General features: G+C 49.4%; 1 protein-coding gene across 4 annotated transcripts in view; it reads right to left on the bottom strand.

The window, feature by feature from the left end:
- NDRG4 (NDRG family member 4) overlaps window positions 1-17,671 on the bottom strand; it is an 87,029-nt gene that overhangs the window by 31,832 nt on the left and 37,526 nt on the right. The window contains exon 1 of one of the 4 annotated variants that reach the window (XM_050922984.1): window positions 4,079-4,224. The exons of the other annotated variants lie outside the window; for them this stretch is intronic. Coding sequence (XP_050778941.1) covers window positions 4,079-4,099 — 21 coding nt within the window. The 5' untranslated portion in view covers window positions 4,100-4,224. Of the gene's footprint in view, window positions 1-4,078; window positions 4,225-17,671 lie in introns of those variants that run through there. 4 annotated transcript variants of the gene reach the window in all.

Here is a 17,671-nt window from a genome sequence, read left to right as displayed (position 1 = left end):
TTCCCCCCAAAATGTGTATTTTGCCTCACAAGGGAGTCACAAAAGTATCTCCCAAATCAGTGATCTAATATACATCACGTCATCGCCATTCCTTTAGAAGAACAGGGGCCACAGCTTGCTGGATGTCTCCCCCCCACGGCCCACTCATGGCTGCCATTTTGGATTCACTCTGCCCGAAGTGGCCAAGTTCCCACGGTTACGTGGAAGGGAAGAAAAGCTCCACCAGGCCCAGGGTCTTAAAAGCTTATGAGAAATGAGGGTTTTCAGAATGGCAGCTGCAACAGGGCGAGTCACATGTGCAGGGCTGGAAAATGATGCCCTGGGACCCAGGCTCGCTGGTTTAAAGCAGCAGCAGTATGCTTGCAAAAATCCTCCCGGAGAAAAACCTGCTGGTCTGATGCTATCCCCGGGGTGCATGCCCAGCCCCTCAGGAGCAGCGCCACAGACAGTTCCATCCAGCAACTTTCCAAGGTTCTATCTTTCTCAGCCAAATCGTATTTGGCTTATGGAAGGGTTTGCTTTAATTACAATCGGTTAAATACATAAAAACTAGCAGACGGGAACGTTAATGGGAATTTTGCCACTGAGGCTTAGTGGGAACAGGACAGGGCAGGATGCTTGGGCATCAGGACTAAGCATCACCCTTGGGTAGCCACATGGGAGTCTCAGCATTCCAGTGGGTGTGTAGCGTCGCACACCAGTGCTACCGTGTGACTTAAGGGTCAGAAGGCCTCTCTGGAGATGAGCTTCTGGGCTTTGTTCAGTGTTAGTGAGTGGGGACTGGGAGGTGGCATGGACACCTTACCCAGAGCTGCTCTCATGCTGTGACCTCTGACTCAGAGCTTAGCTAGGAGGAGGATGAAGAGGAGCCGCAGGAGTATGTGTGCAGCACCCAGAACAATGGGGCCTTGATCAGACTAGGACCTCTAGGTGCCACGAAACTTTGTTTGGGGCATTGAGAACACCCATCCTGCATCCACCTCTTGGCCCCAGTACTTTGCATTGTTTTGAGAGCACATGTGCAAAAGTGCACTCCCACATGCAAAACACCTGATTTGTACGTGCAAGCCAAGGCCATGCACACAGACACATCTGCAAGCCAATCCCCTCCTTGCTCAAGCATGCCAGGTGTTCTGCACATGCAGCTTACGTGTCCCCGAGCAATACCAGCCTGGATTGCTAGCGTGCTCTCTGCTTGACCTCTCAGCTTTGTGCATCGGTTTGGCTGGAGAGTCTGCATTTCTCCAACACATTTCACAGTGACTCTGTGCTTTTCTACCGAGCCTTCTGGCAAGGATCTCCAAGGACTTTCTATGCTCTAATAAGCTACACTTCATGGCTTCCCCTGCCCCAGTTAGGTAAAAAGAATCACTCTCTCTAGGGAAACTGAGGTACACAAGTTAAGTGATTTGTCCAAGGTGTCCCAAGAGTTCAGTGGCAGGACTGGGAACAGGATCCAGAAGTCCTGACTCCTGGTCCTCTGCTCTAACCCTGTAAAAACACTCCTTCTTCAGCTGTTCCTGACAAAATTCCAGCTGAAACCAAGAAAAAAACCAAACCCTCGAACTGTTCTCCGGCTATTTTGTTCATGGGTGGCTTTGGGATGCAGGATGCAGTGCCAGCTCCCTGACTGGCTCTCAGTGATGTCATCCCGCTGCCTGTGTTCTCAAGGACGTGCTCAGGTTAGGGACCGTGACTTACTTTTGTCCATTTTTTAAGAGCTGTTCCTTTCAGATAGGTCCCCTCCCAGTGAGTTACAGGCCCTTTGGCTCCTAAACTGGACTCCCGGCTGGTGCAGGACCGGCCAGATTCACCAGTGGTGTCACTTTGCCAGTTTCCCTGTGGGGAGGCTGGCCAGGTGGGCCTTTTGCTTTAATGCAAGGGACCCCATCCTGTCCTCCCTGGTGTCCAGGCACTCACGGATGCTGCACAAGGGTAACTCATGGTTGACCTGGACCTGATGTCTGTCTGGCTAGGAAAGCTCTCTGCCATCACCTTAACCAAACTGCTGGGCTCTCTCTTGTCCCCCTTCCCAGCTGGTCACTTTGGGCTTCGCCTGCTCCTCCTGGCTCTGGGGCAAGGATCACAGCTGTCTTGCTCTCCCCATGCCAAGGCAGACACATCTCTTCCCAAAGGCACAGAGGCAGAGGGGAGTTCTGCATTACATGCACAGCCTACCTCATAGAGCTGGAAGGGACCTTTCAAGGTTGTTGTGACCAGCCCCCTGCCTTCACTAGCAGAGCCAAGTACTGATTTTTTTTGCCCCAGGTCCCTAAGCAGCCCCCTCAAGGACTGAACTCACAACCCTGGGTTTAGCAAGCCAACGCTCAAACCACTGAGCTATCCCTCCCCCCCTCTGGAAGGGAGGAAATGGGGAATCCCAGTCATCAGCCACAGAGGGTGAGATGCTCAGGATCCCTGCTCCAAGGTTGGCCCATCCTCCAAAGGAGGCTGATCAGCTCCAGCCAGCTGCTCAAAGCCTCAATGAGGCCAGAGGACAGTGCTGAGCCTCCAGCTCATAAGGGCCCCCTGAACACCTCATCCTGAACAACCGCTTGTCTCTGTTCAAGTGTCATTTGTCCTGAGTCTTTAACAAGGCCTCGTGACCCCTCTGGGAGGCAAGTACATATCCCCATGACCGTCCCTGCTTCCACTTGGCAATTATATTCCACTTCTCAGCCACAGATCTCACAGGGGGATCATGATCCCCCTTTTACAGACAGGGAAACTGAGGCACAAAGCAGAGCAGGGACTTGTCCAAGGTCACAGAATAGGGCAGAGGAAGGACTCAAACCCCGTTGTCCTGACACTCAGCCCTGAGACCTACCTGCCAGCCCACCTGTGCCCCGCTATCCCTAGATCATCACTAAGAGTTGGCACAAATGCTAGTAGCACTCATCCCCCACCTTATGGATCAAAAATAGGAAGCTACCCAAAGCTGCTGCTGCTGCACCTTCCTCTCCAGCCACGCGGTTCCCTAGCGCCAAACATTTCTACCCTGGCCTGGCTCCTTCCAGCGCAGCGTCAATGGCGCAGAACTTCCCTGCCCTTCCCCCAGCGTTCCCCTGCAGCTTCATGCACGCTCCACCCTGCCACAAACACCACTGAGTACCTGAGCCCAAAGCCCCAGCTCCCCCTGCATCCCCCTGGGCTGAGCAGAAGGGCCCCTTCACACAGTCCTTCCCTACCTGGTCGGGGTGGGGGAGACCCTAGCTCATTACAAATTAGCCCAACATAGGTGCTCAGATGCTGTTGCGACGGGGAGAGAGACCGAGCCCAGGTGGGTGATATGGGGAGCACCATCCAGGCGCTGGCTGTGCAGGGCAAACATCACGGACCATGGCTCTCATCATGGGACACTACGTATGTTTGCTGGTCACAGGGATGATCCATCACAGTGCGGCGGAGCACATCAAGCCCAGCCCTGTGCATCTCTCCTCTTGCCTCGATGTTCCAGCCTGCACAAGGTTATCCATGAAACCCGCTGCAGAGCTGAGCCCCTCTCCCTCACCTACTGCTCACCCCCTCCCCCCTCGCAGCAGCGCCTGTTGTTGTAATTTGCTACTGCAGTCCCTGCAGAGTGCAGAATGTGCTCGGCTTTGATGGCTGCTGATACATGCAACAAGACATGCAATGCCCTCCGTCGCCCCCCAGCCATCCCGCTCACCTCTCAGAACACAGGCATGGGTCTCCCCGGAACTCCAGGCATGCGTCCCTACACCTGATCTCTCTTGCCAGAGAAAAGACACACATGCCCATCCCTGCTGTAGCACCTGCATTCATTTTCCTTCCCTCAGGGCTGCAAGGACCAAGGTGGTTCTCTGCAGCTCCTGACCCCAGTGGGGACGAATATTCAAGGATAATGCTGGGGAACTGGTCACCCCTGCAATCTGCTTGTGATTCGGGGTGGGGTGGGGAAATGCACAGGTTAGAAAGCAGACGAGATTTCTTTGCCCCGCTGCCTACGCTAGCTTGTGAAAGGCAGCCCTGGCTGGTGCAAAGATCCTGTGTGGATCATGGGTGCTCTCGCCTAGGAAAGTCCTGCATGACACCGGGGAGAGGTGGGGGCTGTACCTACCCCGTCCCAGGACTCTGGCATTGTAAGGAGCTTGTCCGGCGCAGATTCCTCAGGGGAGAGAAGGTAGCACTGGAGCCAGTGGCCCCCGTCCCGAGTGCAGAGAGCTGACAGGCTGTGGATGAAGTCAGCCTCTCGGCTTTGATTTATAAATCAGCTCCATCCCCCTGTATTAGCCCCTCCCATTGCTCCATTCTCCCTCCACCAGCTCTGGCTTGGGAATTTTTCCTTTTTTATTGCAGGCAGTTGTTGAAATGAAGCCCAGGAGCTTATCGATTGGCTGCTGAGAAAATTATTCATGCTCCAATTGGCTCAAAATACCCGTTTATGGGGAAAAAAACAAAAAAAACCCCACCATTGCAGATCATCACTATGCCCTCCATCTTCCTTGCCATGACAGAGTGAGAGAGAGAGACACAAAAGGACATGTGCTAACATGCATGCACACAGAAACACACAAACACAGAGATGGAAGCATGCACAAGCATGTAGATAGCCCCACATAAAGGGAGGTACATTAACATGCATGCATCCATCAGAATGCCCAGAGAGATGCAGATCCACAAGGTCAGGAACATGCCTACGTGCAAACAGACACCCATGCCCACAGAGACATGAAAAATGTGCTCACACACAAACCCACACAGGTAAGGACACCCGTGCACTGCTTCTTTGGCGCACAGAGCATTTTTAACAGGCCTCTCTCTGTTTGCTGTGACAGTGCAGAGTAGTACCTAGTCTCATCTAAAGCAATGGCTCTCAACCTTTCCAGACGACTGTACCCCTTTCCGCAGTCTGATTTGTCTTGAGTACCCCCGAGTTTCACCTCACTTAAAAACTACTCACTCACAAAATCAAACATCAAAATATAAGTGTCACAGCCCACTAATACTGAAAAATGCCAACTTTCTCACGGTTACCATATAAATTGCAAAATAAATTAATTGGAATATAACCATTGTACTTACATTTCAGTGTATAGTATATAATGCAGTATAAACAAGTCATCACCTGTATGAAATTGTAGTTTGTACTGACTTCACTAGTGCTTTTTACGTAGCCTGTTGTAAAACTAGGCAAACCTCTGGATGAGTTGATGTACCCCCTGGAAGACCTCTCTGTGTACCCCTGCTTAAGACCACTGCTCTAGAAGGACTGGCTCAATCTGCTGAAACATCAGGAGGGCAGAGCTGTTAAAATCCAGTGAATTCAAGCACTTTGCAGGAGTGGAGCTGGGAGGGGGCAAGGGGTAGATCACCAAAAGAAGGGACCAACGAAAGGATCAACCTGGAAAAGAGGCCACAAAATCTAGGATTCTTAAGAAGGGGCCTTTGCAGACTGGCTTATGGCACCTTCGCTCCCATTCCCTCAGTGCTCAGCTCAGCATCTCTGTCAGCATCAGACCCTGCTCCTTGTCCAGTTCATTCTCTGCTGAGCTTCCGCTCTTGACTGCAGGGCAAGGATTGCTTAGCCCGACAAGGGGGCTGCTTTGGCCACGGAGTCAGAGAGCGAGCCCATGACTTCACATCACAGTGGGCGGCCACAACATTACCCAGGATACAATCTGGAGTGCTGAACAGCTGTGTCCTAGCGGTTCTCCAGCCCAGGGAGCCTTTCACACTGCTTACGGTGAGAACCACCCACTCCTGGTCTGTTCACACATAGCCTCCAGCGTGCAAAATCACTCCCAGCTTCCAGCCAGCCACTCCTGAATTATATTACAGAGTGACACCAGCAAATTCTCAGTCCCAGACTTATCCCCAGGAATGTGCATCTTGTACTGCCCAGCTCTTTCCTTCTGGACAATACAAGCTCACAGAAAGTCCATCATTTCATTAACAGAAAGTGATGTGCACAAACCCTGTTATCTCCAATGGAGTTTCCCCACACACTTCAATCCGAACACATGCTGGTTCAGATAAAACAATAATACAAGCTGAGTAACTACAGAGAGATAAATTGTAAGTGATTACAAGTAATGAGGCATATAAGTCAGAATTGGTTACAAAGAAATAAAAACTAAAATGCAAACTACTACCTAACTTAACCAGCGAAGTGAACCTGAAGCACAAAGGTTTTTCTCACCACCTGTTCACAGCAGTCTGGCTGGGTCTTCCAGACAGGACCTCTTCCCCAGTTCAATGATGCTTCCTTTGTCTTTCAACCATTATTGATGCCATGAATATAGATGAGGGAGAGCAGTGATTTGGGGCCTCTGTTCCTCATTTTTATATCTTTTCCTTCTTTTTGAGAATCGTCTCCAGCTGAGGTTCAGGCAACAGCCAGTCTGTTTACATGGGAACCTCCAACTGTTCCACTGCCAAAAGTATAAATTTATCACTCGCCCCCCTTCCTGCCAAAGAATGGCCACTTAACCAGGTGATAGTCCATTTGATTGTGTTGACACCTGGCTGAGGCACCAGTTTGCCTTTTGTCTCTGAGGAACTAGTCTATATCTGCTTTTCTAAATGTGGAGCATGTCTCAGTAATATCATACAATAGAATTTTATAACTTTGCATACAAATTTGCCACACATCTTGTACCAGGACAATAACGACCAGCCAATTACGAGTTTTCAAATGATCTCTCACAAGGCATACTTTGTACAAGATTGATCATAGTTTTGTAAAAGTGGTGAACGTAAGGCTGCAGACTGTCACAGTGGGAGGAAGGGTTGTCAATGAACTCCTTGGGATCTGTCATTTTCATTTTGGACAGCCCACTTCACTCCAGTCTGGAGAGCTCTCTGAAGGGGGTTGCTGGCTCTGACATGGACTCCCACTGGGAATTATCCCGGGATCTCCGAACGCTTTGCACATGTGACAAGTGAGATTTTATCCGTGGTCTCCACTGGCACAAGGCTAGTGAACTGCACTGGCAGCTCCCCTCCTTTCCTTCACCGACTCCTTTCCTCCTCTGCTATGCACTGGCAAGCGGGTGACCTTAGCGAGGTCAGCGCCGGGTAACTCAGCCAGGAGAAAAAACTGCAAGCTGGCAGCTTTGAGCGTCTCAGTGGTGCTGATTCTGGCTCAACTCCTGGCCTTCCCCCTTCACCTCCTAGCTAAAGTGTGGGAGAAGCAGGGGCGGCTCTAGCTTTTTTGCCATCCCAAGCACGGCAGGCAGGCTGCCTTCGGCCGCTTGCCTGTGGGAGGTCCGCCGGTCCCATGGCTTTAGCGTACCCGCCACTGAATTGCCGCCAAATCCGCGAGACCGGCGGACCTCCCGCAGGCAAGCTGCCAAAGGCTGCCTGACTGCCACCCTCACAGGGACTGGCAGGCCACCCCCTGCGGCTTGCTGCCCCAGGCATGCTCTTGGTGTGCTGGTGCCTGGAGCCAGGATACTATGAGATTAGGGAATGCATCAGAGTGGGCTACATAATTGCTGAGGGTCTGGATTTCCATGGGAAAGTCACGTGAGGGGTTGGGGGTCAATATCCCCAGCCTTTCCTGCCTAAAAATCCATTGGAGACACCAGGTAGGTGATGGATTCTCTTTTATTGGACCAACTTCTACATATAAAAATCCATCGCACATTCTCCTCCCCCTAACAGAGCTGCAGGGCCTGGGTGAGGATTCTTGCTGTCCTAGGCAGACGCCTGGCCCTTCCAGCCCTGTCGTCACACAAGCGAGGAGCAGCATCTCCCCTGTTGCCGCCTCGGATGTTTTGCTGCCTGTGTGTTAGAAAGGACCCTGCTGCGCCCGCTCGGGGAAGAGGAGCAGTGCCGTTCCTTTGCAGAGCACAGCAAGGTGGGAATCATTTTCAGAGGGGCACCCCGCAAACGCTGACCTGCTTTCAGGGACAGAGGCAAGCACAGCTCTGCTAACGTTCCAGACCCGGTTCCCCTAGCCTGGCCAATGCTCCTCCATCCTGACCTGTAACTGCCCTTGCGAGACTAGCCACCAGCCCAAATACAGACCTGCCGACGCACCCAGCCCTCAATGTGTCAGGGTCCAGATGCCAGGCTCTGGAATGCCAACCCTCCTGTTCCGCCACTGCACTGACACGCCAAACCCTGGAGAGAGCCCACTGACGAGGGAGAACAGCCCTCATTGCACCACCACCTTGGTACAGCCCTAGCCAACAATTTTGGTTACTGGTCATTTATGGTGTGATGTTACGATTAACTAACATGTCATGGATGTCACATGTGACAGGTTCGGTCACAGAGACCCCCTTGGGACTGTCACTGACATGCTGAATTTATCTCTGAGCCCATTTTCCCTGCCAGCTTGGGACTCCAGAACCCTGTCTTGTTGAGCCAGACACGCTAGCCTGCTGCAACACAGACTCAGCGTCTAGACCATGCCCCCAAAGCTGCAGGCTTTAAGTGAAAACAGCTTAGCAAGTACTCCCGTCTCCAGCACCCGGGCGCCCAGTTCCCAATGGGATCCAAACCCCAAATAAATCCATTTTATTCTATATAAAGCTTATACAGGGTAAAATCATAAATTGTCCACCCTCTAACACTGATAGAGAGATAGGCATAGCTGTTTGCTCCCCCAGGTATTAATCACTTACTCTGGGTTTACTAATAAACAAAAGTGATTTTATGAAGTATAAAAAGTAGGATTTAAGTGATTCCAAGTAATAACAAATGGAACAAAGTAAGTTACCAAGCAAAATAAAACAAAACACGCAAGTCTAAGCCTAATACATTAAGAAATTGCTTACAGGTAAATCTCATCCTCAGAGATGTTCCATTAAGCTTCTTTCACAGACTAGACTCCTTCCTAGTCTGGGACCAATCCTTTCCCCTGGTACAGTCCTTGTTAGTTCCAGCAGGCATCTTAGGTGAAAAGCAGGGGCTCTCTCACGACTGGGACCTCCTTTGTCTTGTTCCACCCCCTTTTATAGCTTTGGCACAAGACAGGAATCTTGTGTCTCTCTGGGTTCCCACCCCTCCTAAATGGAAAAGCATCAGGTTTAAGATGGATTCCAGTATCATGTGACATGTTCACATGTCCTGTGAGACCCCCTCCAATCTTCCAGGGCTGGTCCCCACCTATACAGGCAGGCTTGCAGGTAAATAAACCATTTACAACCAATTATCCTAGTCAATGGGAGCCATCAAGATTCTAAACCACCATTAATGACCCCCACTTTGCATAATTACAATAGGACCACAGAGTTATACTTAGTATTCCTAGTTTCAGATACAAGAACGATATATTCATACAAATGGGATGAACACTCAGTAGATCATAAGCTTTGTAATGATATCTTACAAGAGACCTTCTGCATAAAGCATATTTCAGTTACAGCATATTCACACTTAAACATATTTTTATAAAGCATATGGAGTGCAACATCACATCATATATAATCACTGTATGCTAAATAGAGTTAAATTGTTGGATTATAGACGTATGAGATTGATCAGTAGTCAGAAAGATTAAGTATGCGTTAGGTATCTAAGTAGGGCTGAACGCAAGGCCTGCAAGATTTCAGATTAGCCATACTAGGCCATAGACTTAAGAAAATGCTTGACATATGTAAGTGACCAAAAAATGATCCTATGCCACATGATTATGCAAAAGGATGTACCAGTGGGTGACACCGCAAAAAAAAAATTAACAGTAAGAGTAATGTTTTGCTTAAAAGATACCTGGTAGTCACATTTTAACACATGCCAATCCCGCAGGATGCAATATGTGCAGACATGCTAATGAGGTATAGTCAGAATCACATTATAAAAAGAGGGTGCCCAGAATGGGACAACTGAGCTCTCTATGGGGAAACTCCAGCAGAAACTATCCCTCTAGTGATGATCAAACCATGAGAGACCCATCAGACCCTAACACAATCCAGAAGGATGTGAGTAACTTGTGCACAGGACTTGACCCATGCAGATACAAATTCTATCACTATAACTTGAATGGCAACTTCATTAAAACTTGTAAAGCAGACTAGACTTTATACTTGTAAATGAACGGGTGGTCACTATCCTTGGGGTTAGGTCTTCCAAAACTGAAGAAAGTAGCAGAGATTACTTTCACTCTGCTGAGCTTCAAACTGTAGCTACCAGAGCCAAACCCACGGTGGTGTAATACAACATTACTAAATTCACTGTAAATACAACACAAGGCTACACAACAAGGCCTGCGTGAACCCAGAGAGGCTGGTCTCATGGTATTCCTGTCTCAGTGGAAGTCAGAAAACCAGCAAGAAATGCCTGTCATCGACATCAGAGACCTGCCTCTCTGGGTTCTTAGCCCAACCTTCTGAGCTTCACCTATTATCGGCCAGCACACATGGAGAAATAGACAAGGTAGCTGTAACTCAGTTTTGCTCCCTCCCAATAGAGAGGGGGAAGAAAGTGTGTTTTGATCTCACCCCTGCCCCATCAGAGACCCAAGGGGAATTTACGGAGGCAAAACAAAATTAGCCATCTTTAATTTCTCCAGCCTAGTGCCACGCAATCTGTAATGACCGAAAATGTTCCTGATCTTGATTATACACTTCATCCAAATGACAAACCACTCAGTGGCTTCTAACACTCAGCAAGAAACAACTGGCCCATGAATCCTTGCTGATCTTGAACACAAAAAAGAAGCTTACAAGAAATGGAAGATTGGACAAGTGACCAAGAAGGAGTGTAAAAATATTGCTCAGGCATGCAGGAGTGAAATCAAGAAGGCCAAATCACACTTGGAGTTGCAGCTAGCAAGAGATGTTAAGAGTAACAAGAAGGGTTTCTTCAGGTATGTTAGCAACTAGAAGAAGGTCAAGGAAAGTGTAGGCCCCTTACTGAATGAGGGAGGCAACTAGTGACAGAGGTAGAAAAAGCTAATAGACTCAATACTTTTTTTGCCTCTGTCTTCATGAACAAGGTCAGCTCCCAGATTGCTGCATTGGGCAGCACAGCATGGGGACGCGGTGACCAGCCCTCTGTGGAGAAAGAAGTGGTTCAGGACTATTTAGAGAAGCTGGACAAGCACAAGTCCATGGGGCCGGATGTGCTGCATCCGAGGGTGCTAAAGGAGTTGGCGGATGTGACTGCAAAGTCATTGGCCATTATCTTTGAAAACTCATGGCAATCGGAGGAGGTCCCGGATGACTAGGAAAAAGCTAATGTAGTGCCCATCTTCTAAAAAGGGAAGGAGGAGGATCCAGGGAACTACAGGCCAGTCAGCCTCACCTCAGTCCTTGGAAAAATCATGGAGCAGGTCCTCCAGGAATCAATTCTGAAGCACTTAGAGGAGAGGAAAGTGATCAGGAACAGTCAGCATGGATTCACCAAGGGGAAGTCACGCCTGACTAACCTAATTGCCTTCTATGAGGTGATAACTGGGTCTGTGGACGTTATTCCTTGACTTTAGCAAAGCTTTTGATACAATCTCCCACAGTATTCTTGCCAGCAAGTTAAAGTAATATGGGCTGGATGAATGGACTATAAGGTGGGATAGAAAGCTGGCTAGATCGTCGGGCTCAACGGGTAGTGATCAATGGTTCCACATCTAGTTGGCAGCCGGTATCAAGCAGAGTGCCCCAAGGGTTGGTCCTGGGGCCAGTTTTGTTCAATATCTTCATTAATGATCTGGAGGATGGCATGGACCGTATCCTCAGCAAGTTTGCAGATGACACTAAATTGAGAGGAGTGGTAGATACGCTGGAGGGTAGGGATAGGATACAGAGGGACCTAGACAAATCAGAGAATTAGGCCAAAAGAAATCTGATGAGGTTCAACAAGGACAAGTGCAGAGTCCTGCACTTAGGATGGAAGAATCCCATCCACTGCTACAGACTAGTGACCGAATGGCTAAGCAGCAGTTCTGCAGAAACGGACATAGAGGTTACAGTGGATGAGAAGCTGGATATGAGTAAAGAGTGTGCCTTTGTTGCCAAGAAGGCTAACGGCATTTTGGGCTGTATAAGTAGGGGTATTGCCAGTGGATCGAGGGACGTGATCATTCCCCTCTATTTGACATTGGTGAGGCCTCATCTGGAGTATTGTGTTCAGTTTTGGGCCCAACACTACAAGAAGGATGTGGAAAACTTGGAAAGAGTCCAGCAGAAGGCAACAAAAATGATTAGGGGGCTGGAGCACATGATTTATGAGGAGAGGCTGAGGGAACTGGGATTGTTTAGTCTGCAGAACAGGAGAGTGAGGGGGTAATTGATAGCTGCTCTCAACTACCTGAAGGGGGGTTCCAAAGAGGATGGATCTAGACTGTTCTCAGTGGTATCTGATGACAGAACAAGAAGCAATGGTCTCAAGTTGTAGTGGAGGAGGTTTAGGTTGGATATTAGGAAAAAAATTTTCACTAGGAGGGTGGTGAAGCACTGGAATGGGTTACCTAGGAAGGTGGTGGTATCTCTGTCCTTAGAGGTTTTTAAGGTCAGGCTTGACAAAGCCCTGGCTGGGATGATTCAGTTGGGGATTGGTCCTGCTTTGAGCAGGGGGTTGGACTAGATACCTCCTGAGGTCCCTTCCAACCCTGATATTCTATGATTTCTACGAATGAGAGAGGGACATCTTCATACTACATCACCACTTCATGCAGGACCTGCCTTTCCCCTGGAGATCTCACAAGTACTGATGAGCCACAAACTTGCTTAGCTTAGGTAACAAGAACACAGGCCAAGACAGTACGGCTGCAAGGACATTAGTGCTAGAGCAAGAGGCAGAGAGACAGAGATGTGGCAAACCACGACATAATGCCATAAATAAATGGAACTTCCCTGGCTTGGGGAGGCTTTCAAAGTTTTCTCAACTTTTCCACTGAAATCACAAGGATCATGGCTAAGGACAACAATGCTTTGTGGGTGGGGCTAAAAGCAAACAAACAGTTTGGGGGAGTGGTCTCAGTAGAAAAGGACTTGTGTGATTGGCCACCGATCACTTCGAGAACCAATTCTCATTGGGTATCCTTTAGAGGTGTTCTGGCCAAATGATTTATTATTCACGCTGCCCCTGTCATGGCTCAGGCTGATCCCAACTCCGGTGCTTCAGAAAACAGGAGTTTTCCAAAACATCTGGGAGGCATTTGTTGCCCTCCAAGTGTGGAGTGCCACTACCTAGATAGATCTGAAGGGGGAGCATCCCCTGAGTCCCAGCCATCTGGGTAGCAACACACAGTAAAATCACTGCCTGGGAAGGTGGCAGTGGGGGGATTCCGTGGCTTTGGGGACCCTGGCTCTGTGCCACTGCTTGGGCATGGGGTCACCTTCGACTCCTGTCAACCCAGCTTCACCTTGTAACGGAAAGAGAAACACAATGGCCTCTCCTCATAAGAGGGTCAGAGACCGCCACCGGGGCTACATCCTCACTCCCGTATTCCCCCATGCCAAGATCTGGATCCCTCACTGGGCTGCCTTAGCGGTTTAACTCCCAGATAAGTCGGATCCCTGGCAACAAGGCATTTATGGCACTAATTTGCCTTTGAATTTGGCATCAACCACCCACTAGTTCAGCTGCATTTCTGACACACCCTGAGCTGGGGGCTCAGCAGCAGGGGAATGGGGGAGACAAGCAGGCATGGAACAGAGCCAGAAGAAAGGCAAGCGCACAGGAGGAGGTGGAAGGGTCCACCCAAACAACGCAGGGAATACGGAGGGGGGAGGGAATCGGGAAAAATAATCCCAAGGAGGAGGAGCAAGAGGGAGTGAGAGACAGAAAAAGCCATGGAGGAAAGGAGTGAAGGGTAAAACAGCAGGAGAGAAGGGAAAGAAAAACCAGGACAAGCTGGAAACGAATGAAGGCAAGGAGGCACGGAGGGGAAGCAAGGAGCCAAAAGCACCGGCCTTGGCTAAAAGGGCAGTGCCGTCTCGCAGCTGGCAGGCTGATCCCACTAATGCTGCTGCCTCTCCCCATCTGTCCCCTCTGCCCCATTTGTTCACGCGAGAGGTGACCTCTAGGCAGATCCCTGTAAAGTTTTCTGCAAGCCGAGAGCTACGGATTTATCCTGCTCCCAGAGAGCAGGTACGAAGGCAGAGCAGTGCGTGCAGTCTCCCACAGCAGATCCTGGCGTGCCAGGGCCCCCCACACCTGTGCAGGAAGGCTCAGCAGTGAGACTCCACCCCGGTTACCATGGAGTATCCCCCACAGGACTCTCAGGAGGTTTAGGCCTCTACTGATCATGGTCCTGAGCGGAACAGTGGCCTCACCGGCAGGCTGCTGCGGACTGCCTGAGGCGGGGCTGGGAAGGGATTTGGGTTTGATCAGGTTCAGAGCAAAGCCCCACAGCGGCCCATGGTTCCACCTTCCACTGGGGACCGTGAGCACCGCTGAAATCCTTCCATGGCAGCTGGCGACAAAGCTCACCAGCCCTCGGGAAAGCTTTATGGGGCACCTTCAACCCCCAGAACACCCCCAAGGGCACAAGAGCTGCAAGGGGCCTGACAGAACCCAGCAAACACTGCTGGCCTGAGAGCTTTCTGCCCAAGGAAGATCAAAGGCTTCGGAGGGCTCAGAGAATGCACGAGGAAGGTGGAACACTTACAGGAAAGTCCTATAGAACTGAAGGGAAAAATTATCTTTTTCTGTACAAGGAGGATTTATCATTTGTATTGCATTGGCATCTAGGAAGCACTCATGGGCCAGACACCCATTGTGCCAGGCGCTGAACACACCCTGAACAAAAGACTGCCCCAAAGCTCTTCCAATCTTGACATTTCTGGACCATTCTTTAGCATCTAAGAGAATTCTGTCCCTGCCCTAAGGTGCTCAGAAAGCCTAAAGAAAGGGGCTCATTCCCTAAGTTGACTCCATAGTTTTTCAGAGGACTATCTATAGAATCCTACTGCATTTCTATATGGCCCTACTGATTTCATTCCTATTAAATTCCACAGGACTTTTCCATGAGGGAAGGAGCTGGTTGGACTGAGTGGGGAAGATGTGTGATCCTAGTGGACTGAGCACAGGACTAGAGTCAGGAACTCATGGGAGCTGCTCCAGTTGGCCACTGATTTGCTCTGCGACACTCAGCCTCTCTGGGTGTGTCTACACAGCAAAGGAAAACCCATAGCTGTCCTGTGCCAGCCGACTTAGCCTCACAGGGCTCGGCTGCGGGGCTGTTTCATTGCTGTGCAGACTTCCAGGCTCAGGACCCTGTGAGGCGGGTGCACTGCTGGAGCTGGCCTCTCAGTGCAGAAGGATCCACACCCCACAGCACCAGTGCTGGGATTCACACCACCAACCTCCAAGCGCTAGTGCCAAAAATCTGACTCCTGGCCTCCAAGCACAACCCGAGGAGACACATGTGAGCTATGTTCCAACGTCCTACTCCAGCCAGTCTTCCCCACTCATCCACAGCCCAGTTTCCTTGGCTAAAAATATATGGATCTCCCATTCCAGAACAGAATCAAGATTAAGCAGTTGGTAATGAACAGGCAAGTGTTTTGGTGCCACTGCCCTCTCCTGGATGGTATCGGAACAGCACTACTTGTGTCACAGCCCCCATACTACTAACACTCACTGGCGATTCACCTTATCTGAAGGGGTAAAGACCTATGCTTTTGGGGCAGGAGAGCCTGAGTTCTTCCTCTGCTGGCTTAAAAGAGGCCACGAGTGGCTGTGGTCTGTAACCTAATGACAACGAGGAAGGCCAAAGGGGTGAGGGGTTGATTTTTGATTAACCATCCTTTTACTGGCTGCAGCTGTTTAGGGGACAATAGATACCCCCAAAGAATTTCTAACTTGCACATCCCATGGCTCCTAGGTACTGCCCAGAGTTTACTGCATATTTTATTTCTTAGCTGGATCATTTAAATTAATTTTAACTCAAACAAATTTTAACTCAGAAAATGGATTCTGTCTTCGAAGAGCCAGCGCTGGAAGGTTGGAGAGGACCCAGTGTAGCATCCATGCTAACACAGAGGCTGCAAAACTCAACTCGGCTTTAATTATAAATTCAGAGAGGTTCAGAACAGAAAGTACCGTTGTAATCATCTAGTCTTACCTACTGCAGAAGAAGGCCTTTTCCCTTCCGTCTCCACTAAAAAGATCGTTTTAACACAATTAATATTAACCGGGGAGAAGGATCTCAGGCCAGAATAGGGAAAGAACTTAGGTACGTTCGATCTATTCAAGCTGGCAGGGCCTGATGAAATTGACTCTAGAGTACTTAAGAGACTAGCTGAAGCAACCTCTGAATCATTAATCATCTCTGAGAACTCCTGGAGGCGAATATCTTTCTGGGGTGTATTAACAGGAGTGAGGTATGTAAGACACAGAAGATAATTGTTCCACTCTACCCAGCACTGGTGAGGTTGCGGCTGGAGTAGTGTGTCCAGTTTTCAGCACCACACTTTAGGAAAGATGTGAACAAACTGGAGAGAATCCAGGTTTAGTCCAGAGGAGAAGAGGGTGAGGAGGACACTTGATAACCGTCTTCAAATATGTACAAGGTGGCTATAAGGAGGACAGTGATGACTTGTTCTTCACCTGCACCGAGGAAAAGACAAGAGGCTGAGTCTGCAACCAGGGAGATTCAGGTTAGATCTCAGGAAAAACTTTTTAAACAGTAATGACAGTTAAGCGCCAGAACCGGTTACCTGGAAAGAGTGTGGAATCCCAGTTACTGGTGGCGTTTAAGAACAAGTTTGACAGATGCCTGCCAGGGATGGTATAGGTTTCCCTGGGCCTGTCTTCATGGATGGGTGGATGGATTAGATGGCGACGTCCCTTTCAGCTTACGTTTGCAGGATTCTGCGACACAAGTCAGAGGATCTCCCCCAGAAATTCCTGCATTATACCCGGAGCTTCTGTTTGAGCTAGAGCAGGTCTTTTAGGAAGAAATCCAGACTTGATTTAAAGGCTTCAAGTGATGGACAATCCACTACATCCCTGGGTAGTGTTCCAATGGCTAATTACCCTCACTGGGGGGCATGGATGAGTGTTCACGTTGCATGCCCCGCCAGTCCCAGGCCTGGGCAGCTAATGATCCAACCAGCAGACCCAACTGGATGAGGAATCCTGGTCACATGCCACCTGAGGCATGTTGCGCATATGCTAAGATCACCCTCACGAGTACGAATTTGCACCTTGTTTCTGGTCTGAATTTGTCTAGCTTCAGTTTCCAACCATTGGATCTTGTTCCATCTTTTACTGGTAGATTAAAAGACCCGTCTCTGCTGTCAGAAATCTTCTCCACAGGAAGGTACCTGCAGACTGTGATCTAATCACCTCCTCCCTTTCTCTTTGTTAAAAGAAGCTCAGTGAATTCAGTTTAAGACTCTCACTGTAAGGCTGGTTTTCCATACTGGTATTGGAACTCTGTCCCAATTGGTCAGTATCGCTTTCAAAGTGTGGACCCCAGACCTGGATACTTCATTCTGTTAAAGGCCTCACTGATGCCATACACAGTGGCAATACCCCTGTCTGTCCTTCTACTTGATATTCCCCTATTTGTATATCCGAAGATTGGAATTGCTCTTTTAGCCACCGCATTTTGCTGTGGGTCCACGTTCAGTTGGTGATCAACCCTGACTCCCAAGTCCTATTCAGAGTCACCACTTTCCAAAATCCAGCCCCTCCTCTTACAAGTGGGACCTGCAACAGCTATTGCAACTGCACGCAATCTATTTGGGGTCCATGCTGCATTATCTCTATGAATGGGTTATGAAGGATTAAGTTCTACTCCATGGGGGAAGGG

The sequence above is a fragment of the Gopherus flavomarginatus genome, chromosome 14, assembly GCF_025201925.1.
Source record: "Gopherus flavomarginatus isolate rGopFla2 chromosome 14, rGopFla2.mat.asm, whole genome shotgun sequence".
NCBI lineage: Eukaryota > Metazoa > Chordata > Testudines > Testudinidae > Gopherus > Gopherus flavomarginatus.
Note: the sequence above shows the minus strand (reverse complement) of the source record. Positions and strands in the feature narration are given on the sequence as shown.